Source organism: Echeneis naucrates, chromosome 24 (assembly GCF_900963305.1).
Source record: "Echeneis naucrates chromosome 24, fEcheNa1.1, whole genome shotgun sequence".
NCBI classification, from domain to species: domain Eukaryota; kingdom Metazoa; phylum Chordata; class Actinopteri; order Carangiformes; family Echeneidae; genus Echeneis; species Echeneis naucrates.
The window spans coordinates 18,586,123-18,608,249 of record NC_042534.1 but is presented as its reverse complement, the minus strand read 5'-3'; the positions used below and the strand labels follow the sequence as shown (position 1 = coordinate 18,608,249).

Here is a 22,127-nt window from a genome sequence, read left to right as displayed (position 1 = left end):
AAGAAACAAAACACACTTGACTTTTTCCTCAGTTTTATTAAATGATTTACACATTTACTTTAATGTGTCAAGACAAAATCATAAAAGCACAGGAGTAACAAACCACAATATCTGGCAAGCCTAAGAAGATGCGTGATGAGGTTAAATAATATTAAATAACTTTAGCTTTCAAACTTGCAATTTTACATTTTAAATAAAAATTCAATGCAAATTAGAACTCCTTTGTTGTCTATATGTTAAGGAGTGTGCAGCCTTACCTGTAGAAAGAAGACGACTGGACTGTAGTACACATGACAGCAATAACTATGATACCATACATAATGCGACACAGGAAAGCTCATGCCTAGTGAACTACAACAAACCCCTCTCCTGCTTTCAATTTTGGAATCTGAATTGCACACAACTCAAAACTATCCGGAAACAGCACAGTCAAAGCAATTTCCCCTAGTTTACACACACACACACACACACACACACCAGAATTTCCTACAACATCCAGGCATCCAGACTACAATCATTATCTTCAAAGGGTGATATACAACTACTGACTCTCACATCAAATTTTCAAGGAAACACGTGCAGCTCTGAAAAAAATTCACAAGAAGTACACAGGATTTACCTACAATGGCAACATAATTTGGGGGGAGGGAGGGGGACTGTAACATGCTGAGAGTTTACGATAGCACACCTGATGAGACTGGGCTGCAATCAGATGGGACAAATTCAAACATCTTTGCTGGCTCTCAAGACCTCAGCCATCCAATGTCGACCTGACCAGCAGAACAGCCAAACTGAAAACTTCCATCCTGTCTCAGAGCAGCCACGCTCCTCCTGCTGCAAGGGTCTAATCTACTATGTAACTGACCGCTAAAACAAAAAATGGGTGAAGCGGGACGAAGAATGTATGATTCAATCGAAGTCTCTGTTGACCAGGACAAGTGGAGCCACCAGGGTCCACACATAGAGGGCAATGCAGATCCAGCTGGAGGAGATTTTTACCCACACTGAAGGCCACTTGCTGGTCATAGCTTCATAGTTCGAGTCAGGGCTGCAGTGAGATAAGACACATCATGTGACAGTTATACTCAGCTGCCAACAACAAGAACATAATAGGGGGACATCATAATGAGTACATGATGTTGCCACCAAAGTTAACATAAGATCACTGTCATATTAGGCGGTTTTTAACTACAACTGATCATCACTTTGATCTATCGTTTGTCTGAAGCAATCCACATCCTCTCTGTTAAGCACCTTTTCTTCCTGTTGATGCCATTTAAATCAAATCAAAGCAGATTTATTTTTATAGCGCCAAATCATAACAAAGTTACACCAAGACACAGCAGGTCTAGACCAAACTCTTTTGTTGGGTAGAGTAGGGAGAGAATGAGAGCAGGAGGAGGGGATATTCAATACAGGTGCAAGCAGGAACATATGATGCTGCATGGAGTCCTTGTACCTTGACCTGCAGTGTAAAACCAACCTCTAGCTGAAGCAAGAAGCCTACCTGTACCAATTGGTGAGGGTCATCATGATATAGAGTGATGCCAGGAACAGCATGAAGTGGAAGAAGGAGTAGGAGTATGTAACGCCATCCTTCTCATTGTCCACGGCTCTGTTGAGAGTGCTGTCTTCCTCGAAGCTATCAGTCTGAGGCCCATCTTCAATCAGAGCTGACTCGTCACTTGTCAGGGTCAGCTTGTTCACCTGGGCATTGGATGAATTTCGAATGCTGTAAACAGCCAAAGAGAGGGAGTCATGACAGTGGTTCTACTGCTCTACAGGACAAACAAATCAGATATGCTAGGTCTTTCTCACCTGGAATAGAGGACACACATGAGGAAGAGGATCAATCCCACAATCCCCTGGGCATCCCACCACTGAACGACTCTGCCCTGACCTGCAGGACTGGTGCCGTTCAGCCCAATAATACCCAGAAGGCTTGGGTTACATTTCCTGTCTGTGAGACACAACAAGAGAAAACTTACTGGTTTCTCTTCATAATCACTATTGTTGAAGTTGGGTTTGTGTGTGCACGATGCTTGTGAGTGTAAGTGTATAATATAAAAAAAATAAATTCCTATACAATGTTGGTATATATGTTTTTAATTTCATGCCACTGAAAAAATACAAAACATGATCCTTACATCTGGAGAATGTGATCAAGACCATAACAGCTATGGTGGTAACAATGCACAACATAGCATTTTATACTCGTCAAGTAAATTGCAGTTCCTGTGATATGCATATTGCAATTTAAATTACATCCCTCTTTATTGTGCAGCCTTGGTGTGTTCCCGAGCGTAGCATACATTTGTGTGTAGTGTGTGTAGTCCACAACACATACTTGTCTGTATGTGTTGTGGAACTCTGCATTTGTGGACCTGTGTCTCATTAGTCATGAGAAGCATCATTAACAGATGAACATTTTCCACGTTTTTTCATTCCACACACACATACCTTTTTTACCTTACCTTTTTTTCTACATTCACTCATGATGGCAAAGAGAAAATTCACTCTGGTCATAGGTAAAGCTAAAGTACTGATGGTAGAATAGGACAAAAGCTTTATCTATGAAGGTGATCTTACCAGGCTCATTGGTCATGGCAGACCAAGTCAGGTACATGGTGTACAAGGTAACCAAGGAAGACTGTAGCAGGCCAGACCTCGGCTGGGACTCCTTCACCCAGAGAACAACAGGTAAAATCACATATTTGACAGCTCAGGGTCATAAATTGTCATAAATCACCATGAACAGATTGTAAAACTATCCAGTGGGGATGCACTCTACAGTATCTGATTTTCTGTGTCCTGAGCATAACTTGAAAGTTAAAAAAAAAAAAAAAAAGGATTTTAACCTGTATCTGAGGCAGAATGGACATGATAGAAGCTGCGACACAGAGGAGCATGTTGATGCTGATGAAGATCTTATTCTCGGTGCAGCCGTCAGAGTGGGTGTAGTAGACGTAAAACATGACCAGAGATACCAGGGACAACAAGTAGTTCAGTGTGGTGACTGACAGCAAAGCTGTGAAAATTGAATAACAGGAACATTTCATCAGTGAACAGGCAGGTTACTGGAGGCTCTGAGTTCAACTTTGGTCCTTCGTCAAGTGTTCATCTACACCTTTTCTCATACCTGCATACCAGCAGCGAGAGTTGCCTTCTTCCATCTTCTCAACCCAGGACTCGTTCCAGGAGTGGGCAAAGTCAATCAGCAACACCAACTGGATGAGGATGAAGCAAAAGGCTCCCGCCATACCCATGTAGAACCACACTGTAAGGGACAAGTACTCAACTTCACAACATATTAAAGCTACAGTCACCAAGCAGCTGACCATCAGTCTGAAGACACAAACCTGACCAACAACATCAAGACCATATCAGGATATTGGCTGATTTGCATTTCAAAAGGACTGTGAAAGAACACTGCGTTCATGTACTGAATTGGGATCTAGAGTAGAATATAGAGTAGAATTCAAAATCCTTCTTTTAACACATAAAGCTCTTAATGGCCAAGCTCCATCATATCTCAGCGAGCTCATAGTTTCTTACTGTCCTAGCAGGCCACTCCGCTCTCTAGATGGAGGTTTACTTGTGGTTCCTAGAGTCTCCAAGAGTAAATCTGGAGGCAGATCGTTCAGTTATCAGGCTCCTCTTCTATGGAACCAACTTCCAGCATCAGTCCAGGGGGCGGACTCTTTAGTAATTTTCAAGACAGGGCTTAAAACTTTCCTGTATGACAGAGTTTATAGTTAAAAAGTTAAAGTCCTCTACTCTTTAGCTATGCTGCTATAGGCCTAGGCTGCTGGGGGAAGGACTGAGCTTCTCTCTCTGTCTCTCCCTGTTACCCTCTCTCCCCCTCTCCCTCCGTCTCGCTCGCTCTCCTTTCCTCCCCCTTTGCATGCGTTGATAAGAACCATCCTTCTTAAAAAAAACACAGTTTCACCCAGTTCTAAGCATTTATACTGCATTTACTAACCATGTTCTGCCAAAGTCTCTGTCTCTCCCAGTTCCTCTCCTCTCTCTCCCTGTCCTTATCCTGCAGGTGGTGACTCATCTCCATCCCATGTTCCTGCAACACCTGCTGGTCCCATACTTCATGAATTCTTCAACTCCATGAACTTCATGCAGCAACATGTTCCTGCCTACACCCCCCCCATGCCTCTGTCTCTCTCTCTCTCCCTCTCTCTCCCTCCCCCTCTCTCCCCCTCTCTCCCCTCCCAGGCCATACTGCCTCTGAACCTAGGTGCCACTCTCATGGGACATACACATATTTAATCTGGCCACGCAAGTCTAGGAGGAAATAAAAACTTTCTATGTGTCTTCACTGACAGCTGAGCATCTAAGCCACATCAGGGTTAGTAATCAGTGCACAATAACAACTGTGACAAGTTATATGCATCATGACAAGTGTCAAGATAATGAAGATGGATGCAGAATGTCCGTCATGTGGAAAAGGCCAATTCCATGTGTACTTCAGCGCAAACTTGCTGCATCATCATCATCTCTGCCAGCTGACATCAGATACTTGGACAAATAGAAGCAGTTACAACAATTGCATTAGGTGAATGCAAAATGTAGCAAGTAGGTCGATTTGGGCGATTTGGAGAAAATATCCAATTGTGACAGATGTTGCCATTGTGATTTGAAATGCAATTTAATTTTGTGCTTTTTCAAGTGTTGTTGGATAATAGTTGTATTTCCTCTGATGAAGCTCACAGTTACCACTCAATGTCAAACAACAGATCATTGAGTAATAAAGTTGATTTGAATTTTCTAAAGAGTAGCCTAATCTGCTTTATTGAGGCATAAGCTCCACAAGGTCAGTACTGACTTTGGGTTTAGCAGAGGACTTAGTATGTGGTTAGGGTTATCTTTTTGTGCACTTTGAATGAGTATTTTATGTCATGTATAATAGGAAACAATGAGCTACTGTTGGTATGCTGCTTTTGATCCTGGTCCAACTCACTGCATTGAGTATTTCTTAAATTGCAGCCCTTAGTGTACTTGTACACAACTCTTTTTGGGAAAAAAATGGTATCAGTGCATCCCTATTGTACACAATTGAAAACATCTGCAGATGTCATATTGGTGCGTTGTCAATTATTCAATCATTCATCCATTCATTCAGTGCGGGGCAACAGTGCTAACTATGCTGCCATGCTGTCCTCGTGTGCCATCAGGAGAGCTGAAATTCAAGTTCTCTAACCTATTTGGCACGGCAGCTGTTGCACTTGTAGTATGAATGTTATGGGCAGGCCATTAAAAATTTGTCAATTGAAACGATCTTGTGGGCCAGATATGATTGTATCCCCGGGCATTGAGTTTGATGCTTTAGTAGGAATGATGAACAACAACGTGAATATAGACTTTTTCCTTCCTTATTTTGACTGTTAGGGTATTCTATATTTAGTACACTAACTGTTCATGTTAAAAAAAACAAACAAAAAACAAAAACAACAACAACAACAACAAAAAAAAAAACAACTACTCCAGTCGAAAATAGCTCAACCTTTGGTAGTTTATAAGTGGATTTTTGGGATTCTGGACAAAAGGTGATAGGTGCACCACAAGAGCCGAGATTCTCGTGACCTTGAACTCCTCCACAATGGAAGGTTGAGAAGAGGGCCTGACGTCTGGAGGACTGGGATTCCCTTCACCATTGGGGTTCAACAAACTCGGTGGCTTTTAGCACCTCACTCTCTTTCCTGGTGAATTGTGATAACTATGCAGGGAAATTCTTTTCTCCAACTACTGAGATTGGTTGGCAGACCACTTTCAGGGAGAATTGTGTGTTGGAGAAGTGACAAGCTAGAGTGCAGGTCAGGGACCTAGAGAGTCAGGTGGCACCTCAGGATCCTGACCTGATTATTCCAACTGTTAAAGGTTGGGGGAAAAGGTGGGTAGAGACTATCTGGGACAAAAGGAGAAATTTGCTTTCAGAGCGTAGCCCATTTAGATCTGTGGGTCAAGGAGTGTATGTTCCTGAGAGCAGGCAGTGTATCAAACAGCTGGAGGTTCTGGAGGCAGGAGACATATTTAGGGAAGAAGGGCGTGACAGGTAAATCTGGTAGAAAGGTTGAATTGGAAGCAGATTGGTCAGCTTTTAACTATTGGATGAAAGTGGCGAAGCATTGACAGGACTCGAAAGTTACTCTGGCTGTGTGTCTGAAACTGGATCCGAGCCTCGACTCAGCTCCACCTCAGTCAGCTGAGATCCATGATAGGCCCCCACCATTTCATGAACAAGCCCCGAGGGCCGAAGGAGCAACATCCCCCTCTGCACCAGAGCGGGAGGACACCATTCTTCCCATCAAACCCTGAACCAAATACCAAGGCAAATGAAGAGGCCGTGACGTGTCACCTGACCACCAGCCTGGGACCAGCTCCTCAACACACTCTGGGTTAGAGTTCAGAAACAAAACAAAGAACATAAAGCCAGAGGACAGTGAGCAGGAACTGAAGGCCGTTCCCATGAGTGCGAACGCTCCCATGAAGGAAGTAGTGGGGGGAAATGGTTAGACACAGCTGGTCTACAGATAATTCCAAGGTGGGGTATCCCAGCAAAAATCAACTCAGATAATGGCACACCTTTTACAACTGCAGCTTTGAAAACTGTCGGTGAGTACATGGGCATTGATCTAAAACAACACTGTGCCTACCATCCAGCCTCAGGTGCAGCTTGTGCATTTGAGATTTTGTTCGGCAGACCTCAACACCTGGACTGGGCCCGTCAAAAGATAGTTGTGGGACACCTGCCAATGTGAGGATAAAATGTTATGATATTGTGCAACCCTGTCGTCTGTTTCGTCTCTGTCCAGACCTGCAGAAACAAGACTGCACAACCTCAATCCAGGCAACTACAACGTGGTGAGAGACGTCAAATGAAAAAATTTGAGAGCTTGTAGGTAGTTCTAGGTGCTCTTGGTGACAGAGACAGCAGTGAAAATTCCACAGAGAGCTATGTGGATACACACTGGTCACTGCAGACAGGTTCCAGATCCAGGCGCACATCATGATGTTGATCAAGAGGCCAAGGCCATGGCCTATACCCAAGCCTTAGGTGGCTTGGGTATAGGCTAAGGGTGTCATCCAGCAACTTGCTGGTCATCTCTGTCTGGGTGGGGCTGGAGGAGATCTACAACCATAAGACGAGCAACAACAACATCACAAATCGGACAAAAAGACCTATTATTATTATTGCAGGCAACTCAACTTCAAGATTGGAGGAAAACGTCTGCTACAAGGCAGTAATGACAGCTGCAACAGCACTTGACAAACACAAAGTGCTACGTCTGTGCTGAACTCCCACATGAAATGGGTAATTCCATACCATTAATGCCATTTCCTTTGAATGTTTCTGAGACCCTTGGAGTGATGGTTGCTTTCACTCAAGGAGCTCACAACAAAACCAGGACTGTTTCCGCCTTCACCAAAGGACTACAAAAGCTAAACATCAATGTGGTAAACTACGAAGGATCAACAGTGAGATTTTTGAAGGTCACGATCTTATCTCAGCAGGATGTATTTCAACCTGTGATGGGCACCAACGAAGGGGTTGTTTGTTTTTCTAAAGATTGTAGTTCAGAGGCTTGGGGGGGTCACATTGTGGGTAGTGATTGTTGCACATATATCACTGACGCTGACGCTACTGATAACACGAGACACGTTTTTGCTCAGATCAATGACCTTTTAAATTTAGAGAAGACCGGTGATTCTGAGATGACCTTTGGTTTTGACCTATGGCCTGGCTTCTTTTGAAAGGATGGGCGAAATCACTGATGCATTTGATTATTCCTGTTTTGATCGTTTTACTCGTCCTATGCATTTTTATGTGTTGTATTGTGCCTTGTGTCAGATCAATTATCACCTCTACGGTCTGCTGTAGGAGGTATGTGTAGTTGGAGGAGTGGTCTCCTCCATACAATGTGCAGGAGTCACTAGCTTAATTTTTTTTTAATCAATAAAGTTGATTCTTTAATAATGGTTGAAGGTTAAAGGTTTAGTAGTTAGAATGATTAAGTCTAATGCTGATTGAGTTCACATAGTCATCATACATTCATTAATATATTCATTATCCATTTTGGTTCATATTTATTCTTCACATAAGGATTTATGTAGATTTATTTGGATTTTGTCATTCTTTCATTTAATCAGTTGAATGACAGACCATCAGTTTTAGTTAGTGTAGCTAGGCAGATAAGTCTTTGACTCTTTCCTTCGTCATATTTGGAGGAGGGTGTTTGGCTTGTCTGCGCTTGTGTCCTGTGACCTCTGCCTAAGGTTTTTAATCTCCCATGTTGGAGACCAAAGCCTTTAGCTTCTTGATGGAGCATGAAGGACTCATGGATTATCAGGAATTAAGATGTTGTGGAATTTTCCATCAAGTATGGCTTAGCATTAAAATGCTAAAAAGGAATGTGAAGGGAAAATTCTGACTTTGTCTTGCTGTGACATAACTACCTTGAACAGTCAGATTGTTATGAGAGGGATGATAACACCATACGTTTTGTCTACTAACCCCCTTTGTCAAGAACACTATATAACTTCTCTCCCTCCTCAAGATGATAAGTGTCTCAATTCTGGACTACAGTAAAAATCATATACAAAATGGCACCAATCACTGCCCTCCAAACCACCATGGTCTTTATTCATTTGTAAAGTCTTGAAATTTATACCTAGTGGTTTAGCTTTCCAAAGAAATTTGGAGATGTTGGAGTCTAGTGATTTGAGCCAAGTCGGGGTGGGTTGGAACCATTGGAAAAAAAAACTGTTAATTTTTGGCAGGATCATCATTTTCCACTGTTGCTACTCTTCACCATAAGTGATATGGGTAGTGTCCTCAACCGGGTGAGGTTGGCCGCTATTTGTTTAATTGCATTTTGTAGGAAAAGTAATACATCATCAGCATAAAGACTTATTTTATGGTTCACATTTGCTGTATTAATTCCCTTAATATTTTGGTTCTGCTGAACTGCCGCTGCGAGTGGCTCTATAATATAGCAAAAAGGGAGGGAGAAAGTGGTCAACCCTGCCTGGTTCCCCTTTGGAGAGAAAAGATTGGAGAGGATAGCACTGGGCGAGCTATACAATAATTTGATCCAGCTCACAAAGTTATCACTGTCAGACTGTGCATCTACCATGCGCAGGCAGCGTCTCCCATCAATCAAAGTCACGATGAAAACAAAATTTCCATCCAATAGCAGAGGCCCCTCTAGCAGAGAGGTTTCCTCTGATGTATAACAATCCCTGATTGGGCCGTTTTTTCACCCCAAACAAGGGCTGCATAACGGGACCAGAGCCGCACGGGACATGCACGCAATGACGCACTCAGACGGCCTGGATGTCCCTTTAAACTCTCTGTTTAATCGGATTTTACCGTCGTTTTTGTTACTGTCGTGGAGAAGTCTGACACTTTTTTATACCAAAACTTTGAGAATTTGGTGTTCCGACGGAGGTGCTGCAAATGCAAGGACGAAAAGGAGGGCGACGTCGACGACTGCATCCAGCTGGTCCCTTTGTTGGCTCTCCTGTCCGTGTCAACAAGTCAGCAATGGACATTTCGACTAAAAGCGTGTTATTACTGCCCCAAGTTTTAATGTAATTGTCAGATTAATAATCAAAGACAATACATGAAATTTAATAAATTCATATTTCGAAGGTCTTTGTTAATTTAAGCCACCACTGATAGTTGTGGCACTGTTTGGTAAAAACTGTATAGTTCCTCAGTAGTTTTACCTATCAACCTAAAATTTGGTACACATGTGGACAGGGAATGTGTATATATGTAAAATTCTACCTGTTTCATAGTGGAAAATTTTGAGATATCACTGTTTTCACAAAAAAATTTTGAACTAGTTTTTTTTTTTTTTTTTCCCCAAAATATAGTTTTTCAATGGCCCTATTTTTTAGCCAATTTTTCAATTCAATATTTTATTCAATAGATGTAAAGGTACGGATGTCTTCTTTCATTAAAGTCATCAGCCATAGTTCTGGGATTAGTACTTCTGAAGTTATAAAGCTTTATTTGCAGTGCATACCAAAACAGGCGGAAATTGCCAAAAAGGGCCTCTGCATGAAGAGGTTCATAAACCCAGATTGGTTGGGATGTATTATGGGAGTTAAGGGGTTAAGTAACCAAAATAAAAGTGTCTCTTTATAAATTCTCTAAATATAAAAAAAGTGCAGTTAAGCATGTGTAGTGGACCTTGGATGGCAGAGATGAGATAAAGAAGTCATGGTAGGGGCATGGGCACTAAGGAGAGCCTCCGGAGCCCACACCACCTCATAACACTATCACTTGGACCTAAAACAGAAACTAAAGGAATGTCCAACACCACCAAAGTTCTTAGTATTGAGCCGTGAAGCTGTAAAGGTGCCAAAGCAATTTACAGTTGGCTCAAGAAATCTGCCTCAAAACGCCTCTCCCACAGGAAACAAACAATATACATGAAAGCCCCATAAAGTGACACTGGATGAATGTGGCAACAACTATCACCTGGGATTGATAGTTGGTTGTCACCTCTCAACAATGTAATAAGGTATCTTGAGCTCCATCAAGGTACTACCCCCCTGTGATGCTCACATCAGGAGAGCATTCCACTTAGATCATCAAGGAGAGCATTGTCTTAAACTGCAACACTCTCCTGTCCTCTCATACCAAAAGGGGGGCCTCGAGATAAAAAACAGGCTCCTGCCATAAATCACCTCACACACCAACCTGAACTAAAATACGATTCAACCACACTCATTAAAGCATGTTTAAAATATCAGGGAACGAAATATATAATCACTACGTAACCAATGTGTTACCCCCTTCCTACGACCAAGGATAAAAACAGCTGTTTCCTCTGGCACGCTCTCTTAATCTGTTTTACTTTTTGAAAGTTTTACTCTTACTCTTTTGATGCTCTTCTTATTTAGTTTTTGGGTGTTTTCCTTGCGCGCCTCTATTTTATCTCTTAGCTTCCCACTCTTGTTCATACATGAACAAGTGTTTTATTTCTCTTACGCGAGTTTTTACTTTGTTACGGTAATAAGTCAGATCAATTCAACTTAAATCTTTCAGAATTTTGTTCCTTTTTCCAAATTTTGTTTTTGAAATTCAGAATTTTTTGCGTCGTTTGGCCCAGTGCCAACACCTTCCCGAGCTTTTGATAATATTTTTTGGACCTGAAAGCTTATTCCAACGTCAACCTCCGGCCCAGCTATCCATCCATCCAGGACTGGCTGACCAGACGGGAGAGTGCCTACAGAAGGAAGTCTGCTGGCAGACTACGTCGACTCTGAACCACCAAGATCCCAGCAGAGCCCATTACCCCGGATGGCGTCTGTCCTCTCCAAGAGAAACCACTCGGAGCTTGACGCCCGGTTTCCTGGAAAACTCAACTCCTGTGCGGCGTCATTCAAAGTAAGCAACTCCACCCTCTGCTCTAACTGGGTTGATGTTAAAATAACCTTTAGTTTATGAATGAACCATTCAAAATTCAAACCATTCAAAATAACCACACTGCACATCACCGAACTTACCCTCTTTCTCCATCTCCCAACAATGACCTAACCATTAGAAATAATACTGTTCAGCATAGTTTTCTGTGTTTATTATCATTCATTCATTCAATTTTCCTTATTAGTGTTTAGTCAATAAACTTAGCAATTTGACCCAGTCGTTGTTTTGTGTTTCACTGAAGTGGAGATCGATGTTATTGAGAAATCACTGCTTTGGTAAGACTGATCAAACTAATTAATAAATTCAATTAATTATCCTCTTTGAAGACTGGTGCCCCTTTTAACAAGAGCAAATTCTAAATCGTGGCGTTCACGCTACACACGCTACCTTTTAAATTCTAAGGAAAGTTCCTTTTCCAATTTTTTTGACCATATCTGCTACTCTAAGTAGCTAGCTATAATATAAGTCATGTCTGGGGCATAATTTGGGGGGTGGCAGGGGAGACATGGAGGCAGACAGCCTGCACATTTGCTTAATTTTTTTAAATTTATTTTGAGGCATTTTAAATCGATTCTGAATAGTAGTAAATGAGAATTATGATTCTTATATGAATCGATTTTTTGGCACACCCCTACCAAGCTGCCCCAAATATGTCATGCATAATCAGGTTCCCACCTTGAACACATCTACCTGTTATTACTGAGTCATATGCAATGCACCACCAGACAGGAAGTCAGCACACCTTATAAATAAAAGAACTCCAGCAATTAAAACCAATCACATGCACAGAATATAATTTCAAAGCTTTGAAGATGTTATCAGAATCATTTTCATCCATTACAACCGTTGGCTGTGGCAATGGCACCAATTTCGATATGTCAGCATAAAAGAGGAAGCGCTTATACTTCCAGCATACATTGTCTAACGTACGCCAAATTATTCATAAACAAAACAACCATAATCAGACTTACAAGATATTTACAGGCTGTGCTCTCCACATCCTTCGACATGACATTGCACATTGAGTGGGATGTCCCTGCTCCAATAAGACACCAGAATCTGGTTCAGCTATCAGGGAACCACAGACCAGAACAGTCTGACGTGCAATAGTCTTGTGTGCAGAATTGGTAATGATAGACCACAGACACAGGTCCTATTTCTCCCATGAAACTGTTTCAACTGTTCTCAAGAATTAAAAGGTAATGTCTAAAACTAAGTACACTTCTGTACATTTAAGTTATTAGAGAGAATTCAAGCAGCTTCAAGCTCCTCCTTCCTCAATGTCATATGGAGGCTACTGCATATGACTCACAATCTGACTCACAATCAGAGAAGATAAGATCACTTGCCAGTGGTGAAGGGACCCTCTGAGATGAAGAATGACCCAATGGTGATGGCAACAGCTGCAGCAAACTTGAAAAACCAGAACCTGCAGAGAAGTATTACAAAAGGAAATAGTTGCGGGCCCATTTATTTTAGGTAAGAAATTAATCATTAATCATAGCCATATATGAAGGGAAGACTCAGTGGGTCTCTGTGCACCACAGTGTACCACACTGTCGACTGAACCTCTCTCTGAAGGTCAGATAGACCTAATAGTCGCTGTGTTAAAAAAAAAAAAGCTCAACCAAACAATAGAACATGATCAAAATCATCCCAAAAGTATAAATTTAAAGTGTAAAAAGCAATTCAACAAAGTGTGACACTTACTCACCCATTGTGCAGTGCAGCTCTTGGGTCCTGACTACTCTTCACTTTGATCATGAGCAGGGAGAAGAGCAGGAAGAACATGGCCATGCCAAAGCACACACGGTAAACAGCTTTGTAGCCAACCAGAACATCACAGTTCACATGACCCTCTACGCCAGGGATGGAAGAACCCATTCCTCCTTCACAGAAGCCTGGAATCTGCAACATCATAAAAGCTGAAATGTTGCAGCAGACTGAGACCCAGCAACTGAAGCGTACACACTATCTGCTTTAAAGAAACCTTAATTTGGCCAGAGTAACCTGAATGGCAGAGAACTGAGTCCTCCAGTGTCACATCAAACTGTGTTCATCACATCAAACCTATGTTCTATGTACACCCCTTTTGATATGGCACAAAACCTAGTTTACATCTGCTGTGCCCAAGTTTAAATTAAACTTTAACCCTCTGAATCCCATGGCTTAAAGAATGAAGAGCGCGTCTTCTTTTAGCCAATGGAATAAAAGCCGTTTTGTCCCACGGTTTCCCATGGTCTTCCAACTAATCACTGAAGTGCAATGTACACAGGTACAGGTGAGGTCTCAGTTTTGTTTGAGGCTGTTTTGCTTAACATTTATTCTTTATTATCATTACGTAATGTAAAATGCAGGGTGTAGTTTTCTTCTCAATGCCTGTTATTTGCATGTACAGTTTAGTCAGGTAAATAAATATTTTCATTAAGATTAATATTTCTACATGTTAACCTTTACCCATACTTGCTGCACTATAGGAACGGTGCGATTGGCAAGGGAAGTTATTATCATTTGTTATTCATTTGCCTTCTCTTCAGGGTGTTATTGCGTTTTTATCTAGTTTGTATCATTTTACTGTTTTGTTCCTTCCTCCCTGTAAAGGGTCTTTGAGAACTGTCGTAAACACCTTTTAAATAAAATGTACTACTATTGTTGAGTTTGTATTGCGCTTGTGTTCCACAATTCTAACATGCAACAGACTTTCAAGAAGAGAAAAAAATAATAGAGTAGCGCTTAATGTTTAATAATGTCCTTCTAGTCATGGTCCAGCAATCATGCTAAATACAGATACATTACATTAAATTTGAAAAAAAATCATTAAAAAATTATTTCTTTCAGTTATCAAGTCAAGTCAAAAAGTGAAACTTGTATTATGTAGAGTCATTACACATGATACAGACTAAACAGAAACACAGTGATATATTTAGTTTTTTTTTTTTTTAGTATTTCTTATGATTATAACAGCATTGCTGCATGTGGATTTTGCATGTTCTCCCCAAGACTGCGTGGGTTTCCTCTGGGTATTCCGATTTCTTCCCACGGTCCAAAGACATGCATGTTTGGGTTAACTGGTGACTTTAAATTGTCTGTAGGTCCGAGTATGAGTGCGAGTGGTTGTTTGTCTCTGTCTGTGTCTCTGTGTTGGCCATGCAATGGACTGGCGACCTGTCCAGGGTGTACCTCGCCCTCGCCCAGTGCGAGCTGGGATTAGCTCCAGCACCCTGGGACCCGAAAACAGATAAAGCTGTTGAATGAATGAAAGTTTGCTGTACTGTTTTTAATAGTTTTTAAGTTATATTCTAATTTTCTTAAACTTTGCATGTGTTAATTAGCTGATCAATGTGACAACATGAGTCTCCAATATGACACCGCCATCTTGAAGTCCACACAAGAGCTTGACCCTTGCCTCACTAAAGTTGACAGGCGTGGTGAAGAAGCAACACCTTGCAGCTACTGTTCATTGGACTCATGGAAGAGTTAATTATGGCTCACACAAGGGAAGTCCTCCAGTACAGGGACTACAGGGACACTAAAGTGTCAACAACCAGCATCACGGTGAGGATAGGAAGGAAGTGGAGAAGGCAGTGGAAGTGGCAGAGTCACGCCTGAGATAAAAGATATTGGTGGGCACTGTGGCAACCGGGCTACTTCCAAAGGACCCAGGTCAAAGCCCAAGGCAAGGAGAGACACCACTTTCTCCAGGAAGAGGTCCGAGCAGGCGTGGAGGAAGAGTGAGCAGGGCTTTGAGACTCCAACAGTAGGGAGCGGCCTACAACACCTTGCCTAGCCCAACAAACCTCCACATCTAGGGAAAGAGTGAGACACCTCCCTATCCGCTTTACTCTGGGAGGAGGAGGCTCATTAGAATATCTCCTCAGAGCTAGTGGAGGAATGCAGGGGCAGAGGCTGGAAAACAGTCTATGAGCCTATAGCAGTGAGCTGTAGAGGATTTGCAGGACATTCTCTCTGCAAGTGCTCACTCAGTTGGGTGTCACAAGAGTAGCCAAAAAGAGGGCTATCCAATCTGCCAGTGAGGGCCCCAGAAAAAGCCACTAGGTTGCTTTGGTTAAAGAGGCCTGATTCGTGGGCAGCTGCTGGGTCACCTGGGTGATGGTGTGTGTAGTGAGCTGAAACATCTTATGACCCCAGGTCACAACGCTGATGATGCATCCCAGTACATCCTGGAGATGTTTCTTGAAGACCTAATTTTCTGAGATTAGCTATAAGTTATAATAATGAAAAAAAGCTGTACATATCAGTCTGTTTATTGAATCTATTTGAATGGAGTTTCACTTTCAGCTGCTATAAATCAACTTTTTGATGTTTAAGTGTATTAAGATGCAGTAGAAGCCAATAAGTGCCTCAATAACGTGACTGATTACCTTTTTCAGCTGAGTCTCCATGCCGGGCATCAACATGAAGCAAGCAATGCCCACCCCCAGTAGCAAGAAAAAGGCATAAATGAGCCGAGTCACTGTGGAGTTATTCCCACTGGGGCAGCAGCGGCAAAGCAGGCAGGGGGCGCTGCCGCACAGACACGGGATCTACACACAAAGAAGGGAGAGATGAATAAAAAGTCAAACTGATAAGAGTTCAGAGTAGTAGTGGTAAACTTGGTTAATTTTATGGATTTCGGTTAATCTGAGTCACTCACTGAAGTGAGCAGGTTCACTTGAATCAGTGTTGTTGGCAAACCTCCCCATTACTTGGTAGGGTAAGTTTGTTATCGTAGTGCTTACCTTAAAATATGCTGCATGACTAGTTTATACTACTACTGATGATGATAGTAAAAATAATAATCATCATCAGCATTATATATATATATATATATATCATTTGAACTTTGTTATATAGATTCACTGACTAGAGTGAAGCTAGTGAACCAAATCATCTGAGTGTGCGGTATTTCCAGTGAGTTTCTTTACCTGGGTCTGTGAACCTATTCAAATGAATCATATAATTCAGCGCTGTACTCACTGATTCAAGTCGGCAGTGAACCGTTCACCCGAATTATCCAAATCAGTGAGCCACTTCATGCAAGTATCTGATTCAGAACGAAGTATTATCTTTATGTACTTAGCAATATCCAAACAGCGGACTCATAGGATCCGGGTTAATGAAGAACCTGACTAGTTTATACTACTACTGATGATGATAGTAAAAATAATAATCATCATCAGCATTGCATGTGCATAAGATATATATATATATTTGCCACATAAAGACCACAAGTGCATCTACTTGTTTATGCAATATTCATTCAAACTTTGTCATATAGATTCACTGACTAGAGTGAAGCTAGTGACCCAAATCATCTGAGTGTTCGATATTTCCAGTGGGTCTGTTGACCCTGGGTCTGTGAACCGATTCAAATGAATCAGATAATTCAGTGCTGTACTCACTGATTCGAGTCGGCGGTGAACCGTTCACCCGAATTATCCAAATCAGTGAGCCACTTCATGCGAGTTATCTGATTCAGAACGAATATTATATTTATGTACTTAGCAATATCCAAACAGCGGACTCATAGGATCCGGGTTAATGAAGAACCCTGACTAGTTTATACTACTACTGATGATGATAGTAAAATAATAATCATCATCAGCATTGCGTGTGCATAAGATATATAATATATATATATTTGCCACATAAAGACCACAAGTGCATCTACTTGTTTATGCAATATTCATTCAAACTTTGTTATATAGATTCACTGACTAGAGTGAAGCTAGTGACCCAAATCATCTGAGTGTTCGATATTTCCAGTGGGTCTGTTTGACCTGGGTCTGTGAACCGATTCAAATGAATCAGATAATTCAGTGCTGTACTCACTGATTCGAGTCGGCGGTGAACCGTTCACCCGAAGTATCCAAATCAGTGAGCCGCTTCATGCGAGTTATCTGATTCAGAACGAATATTATATTTCTGTACTTAGCAATATCCAAACAGCGGACTCATAGGATCCGGGTTAATGAAGAACTCGGACTTGTGATTAGTGAGTCAGTATGAAGATTCAAATCATTAACCCGGCTGATTCAGGAACCGATCAGTTCTATTTCAAAGTAACACTGGACATGATTATGACAGAGCTGATAAACACCGAAAGAGGCATTCGATTCTGTCTTCTTTCCGAAGGGCTCTAGGTAGCAGTAATAAGGTTGATTTCAGTAATATAGGCGTAGCTACTGATTCAGTCCCTTCTATGGCCAGCCGTCACCACCTCATTTTCAGTTTCCGCGCAGTTTTCCTGCTGTCTGTTTTTTCCAGAGTTGTAGCAAAAAATGTCCAAAGGCTATTTCAGGGCCAGATTCTTCTTAAGCAGTGGTTATAAATGTGGGTCCTGGCTGAGGCTCATGACCTTGGAAGCGAAGCCTGCTTGACCACAATTGATGCCTGAGTCTGTTTACAAGCTACGATGTCGCAACAGTGAGGTCCTGCGGGTCTGCTAGCTGCATATTCAGCAGCTCTGCATCATACGGCGATGGAGCCGGACACAGTAAGCCGGCTCATTTAAACAGAGGGCGTGGAGTGGGCTGCCCAAAGCTTAGCCCAACTGCTACATAAAACATATATATTAGGCTATGTGTTAATATATAGTAAACAAGTTCCCCGAGGTGACGTCGTGTTTACGGCCTGCTGTGTTACTGCGCAGTCACAGCGACCCGCGGGAGGATGCAGGGCTAGAGAACACAGACACTACCTACGACGTCGGCACCATCGGTTCGGAGGCATCGTCACTCACCCAGCTTGCCATGGAACACAGTCCCAAAAAACGGCTCCCATTTTACCGATGTTCGTCGTTTCTTCTAAAGTCGACCGGACACTACAGTGTCTGAAGATGGCGAATGCTCTGCCCACCCTCCTCCTCTTCTTCTTTCCCTCTCGGTCCGTTGTTCAGATGGTGAACTGTTTTTGCTGCCGCCTACAGGGCACCTCTCACGAGCGACAGTGCCAGGAAAACATCAAATCAATCAACAAGATTAATTTGTATAGCGCAAAATCATAACCAAGTTACCTCAAGGCACTTTACATATAGAGCAGGTCTAGATCAGACTCTTTATAAAATGATTTAAAGAGACCCAACAGATGAGCAAGCACTTGGCAACAGTGGCAAGGAAAAACTTCCTTCAAGAGACAGAAACCTAGGGCAGAACCAGGCTCAGGAGGGTAGGCCATATGCCTCAACTGGTTGGGTTGAGAGTGGGAGAGAGAGAGAGAGAGTGCGAGAGAAAGAGAGGCGCGGGGGGTGAGAATGAGAGGCGCTGCCTCTGCCGCCTACTGTTCCCGAGTTCACGGCGCTGTTGCTGCCATCGACTCCTGTTCCTGCCTCGTCTGGGCCGCCGCCTCCGGAGCCCTGGCCTCCTCCTCCCGCTGCCCTGGAGTCCTGGCCTCCTCCTCCCCCAGTCTTCTGACGGCCCGCCATCCTGTGTCCTGTGCTTTTTTTTGGGGGGGGGGGGTTGGATGTCTGGAAGCTGTCCCTTGGTGGTGGTGGTGGGAGGAGGGTTCACCCTGATCACGTTGTCTCTCTGCTTGTCTTTCTGTTGTCCCTCCATCTCAGTTCTTTTGTAGTTTTTTGGTTTTGGTCATAGTCAGTGTCTCTCTTATTTTGTAGTTTTGGTTTTGTTCATTAAAAGTATTCTTCTTTCACACCTACTTGGTTCTCTGGCTCCTGCTTTTGGGTCCTCATTCCCAGACCGCCACCCTCAACACAACACCACCCTGTGACAGATCCAGATCTGCGGCGGCCCAGCCTGAACAGGAACACATGACGGTTGCGGCGGCGGCCCAGCCGGGACAGCAACACATGACGACGGCGGCCCAGCCGGGACAGCAACACATGACGACGGCGGCCCAGCCGGGACAGGAACACAAGACGGCTGCGGCGGTGGCCCAGCTGGGACAGGAACAGGATCAGGAGCGGGAGGTGGCTGCATGGGTGGATTGGAGGTCCATTGCAGGTGTCCCTGCAGTTCCCGCAGCAGGGACGACAGCCGACAAACCTCTGCCATCCACGCCTCCTGAATATCCTCCTGGCGGGAGGGCTGGAGACCGAGTCCTGGGGCTGGGAACAGCAGGCGGAACGGGTAGCCGCACGGTCCCCAGGGCAAACACCGACTCCGCTGGGTCCATTACTGGTCCACATCTGATAGCCGCAAGAAAGTTCAGCAGTTCCTCGGGTTTGCTAACTTATTCATCAGGGTTAGGGTTCATCAGAGGCTTCAGCCATAGCGGCTCACCTGCATGCACTCACCTCGTCGAAGGTACGGTTCTCCTGGTCTCCAGAGGCAGAGGCGGCCTTCCAGACCCTGAAATCCCGCTTCACCACAGCCCCCATCCTCATGATGCTGGACCCCAGGCGACAGTTCACGGTAGAGGTGGATGCCTCTAACAAGGGAATCGGGGCAGTCCTCTCACAACGGTCCAAGCAGGATGGGAAGATGCATCCATGCGCCTTCCTATCATGGTTGTCTAAAGCGGAGCACAACTATGACGTCGGCAACCGGGAGCTGTTAGCAGTCAAGGTGCCTCTGGAGGAGTGGAGACAGTGGTTGGAGGGACCTGAACATCTATTCATCGTCTGGACAGATCACAAAAACCTGGAATATATATGCAAGGCCAAGAGACTCAATTCCTGTCAGGCCAGGTGGGCGCTCTTCTTTAACCGTTTCTCCTTCTCCATCTCTTACAGGCCGGGATCCCGGAACGTTAAACCCGACGTACTGTCATGTCTCTACGACCCTGAGCCTGTTGCCAAGGAACCAGAACCAGAACCTTCCACTGACCTGTGTGGTTGGAGCGGTGACTTGGCAGATAGAAAATGAAGTTAAGCAAGCTAATGGTGAGGCTCCGTCACCTAGTGGGTGCCCCGAGAATCAATTGTTCATCCCTGTCAATCTGCGCCCACAGGTGATTCATTGGGCCCACTCCTCGCTGCTTTCCTGTCATCCGGGAGTCCGGTGGACGATATTCACCATCTCCCAGAGATTCTGGTGGCCATCCATGGAATCGGAGGTCCGGGAGTACGTCGAGGCGTGTCCGGTCTATGCCAGAAATAAGATGTCCTCCAGGTCACGTATGGGACTGCTGCAACTTCTGCCCATGGTCGGATATGTCTATGGACTTCGTCACAGGGCTAACACCACCGTCCTCACGGTGGTTGATAGATTTTCTAAAATGACCAGATTCATTGCTTTGCCGAAGCTGCCTTCAGCCAAGGAGACGGCTGAAATAATGATTAACCAAGCATTCAAGATTCATGGCTTTCCCAAGGACATTGTTTCAGACTGGGGGCCCCAGTTCGTCCACATTCGTCACATTCTGGAAGGAATTTTGCCGCTCATTGGGAGGCCAAAAGCCAGCCTGACCTCAGGCTACCACCCAGAGGCCAATGGCCAGACCGAACGCCTCAACCAACAGCTGGAAACCGGCCTCCGTTGCCTAGTGTCCGAGAACCCCTCTACATGGAGCAACCACCTGGTCTGGGTCGAGTATGCCCACAACTCCTTACCCCACCTCGCCACAGGGTTCTCTCCTTCAAGTGTGTTTACGGGTATGACCCACCTGTTTTTGCTGCCCAGGAACCTGAAGTGACGGTCCCCTCTGCCCACGCCATGATCCGCCGCTGCCGACACATCTGGGCTGCTGCACGTCAGGTGTTGATCCGCCAAGGAGACCGCACCAAGAAAGCTGCGGATTGCAAACGACGACCCGCACCCACTTACCAGCCAGGCCAGAGAGTATGGTTCTCAGCCAAGAATTTACATCTCCAGGTCCCCTCCAAGAAACTGGCTCCACGTTTTGTGGGTCCCTTCCCCATCACCAAGGTCATTGGTCCTGCAGCGGTCCGTCTGTGCCTACCTCGCTCCCTCCATGTCCACCCCACATGTCAGCCAGGTCAAACCAACCAAGGAGAGTTCCTTGGTCCCGCCCCTCCCACCCCCACCTCCTCCTGAGGTGATTGACGGGGGCCCCGTCTACAAGGTCAAACGGCTGTTGGCTGTCCGCAAGAGGGACCAGGACAGACAGTATCTGGTGGACTGGCAGGGGTACGGCCCGGAGGAAGACAATGGGTTTCCTTCACAGTTCATTATGGATCGAACCCTCATCACTGACTTTCACCGTGACCACCCTGTACCCTGTATCTCCCACTATAATGATTTTATCTGTACTGAGTACTAACTCTGATATAAACGCAGAAAACTCTGATAGGAATTCTAAGAATGGACCAGGTGGATGGTATACTGTAACTAACAGAACTGGTTTTTCAAGTTTCCAGTTTTAGTGGGAAAGACTAAGAGTGAGGCTTTCAAAAGAACTACAGCCAGATTTTGGTCTAGGGTTGATTAATAGGCTTGACTGAAATATCACAGCCACCTCCCCCTCCTCGACCTGTGGTACGAGGGATATGAAAATTAACATGAGTGGGGGGTGTAGCTTCATTAAGACTAACATACTCATCCTGCTGCAGCCAGGTTTATGCTATGCAAAATAAATCAATATGATGATCATCTAGGAGATCATTAACTAGTAGGGATTTTGATAGTGATCGAATATTCAACACACCACATTTAATTGCAGTGTTATTTGAGACTGAATTTGTGGTCGGGTCACAGACACCTAAACATATAGAGCTAAACATAGATGAAGGATGAAGACTCTATTCTATTCTCAGCAG

General features: G+C 44.0%; 1 protein-coding gene across 1 annotated transcript; it reads right to left on the bottom strand.

Moving 5' to 3' along the window:
- Positions 1-16: 16 nt before the first annotated feature.
- serinc1 (serine incorporator 1) lies at positions 17-18,318 on the bottom strand. The gene is made up of 10 exons (XM_029496028.1): positions 18,195-18,318; positions 15,835-15,996; positions 13,167-13,360; positions 12,802-12,881; positions 3,140-3,277; positions 2,859-3,028; positions 2,590-2,680; positions 1,819-1,960; positions 1,508-1,732; positions 17-1,048 (listed from the first exon to the last, which is right to left on the bottom strand). Exons 1-10 carry the CDS (start codon positions 18,204-18,206, stop codon positions 910-912), a joined length of 1,353 nt encoding a protein of 450 aa, XP_029351888.1. The 5' UTR covers positions 18,207-18,318; the 3' UTR covers positions 17-909.
- Positions 18,319-22,127: the final 3,809 nt, after the last annotated feature.

What these genes read in the sequence shown, in the direction of transcription:
- serinc1 (XM_029496028.1), bottom strand. An exon ending in AGAGCTGCACTGCACAATGG is followed by an intron (nt 12,882 to 13,166) that starts GTGAGTAAGTGT and finishes ACTTCTCTGCAG; the next exon opens with GTTCTGGTTTTTCAAGTTTG. An exon ending in ACCCTCACCAATTGGTACAG is followed by an intron (nt 1,049 to 1,507) that starts GTAGGCTTCTTG and finishes ATCTCACTGCAG; the next exon opens with CCCTGACTCGAACTATGAAG.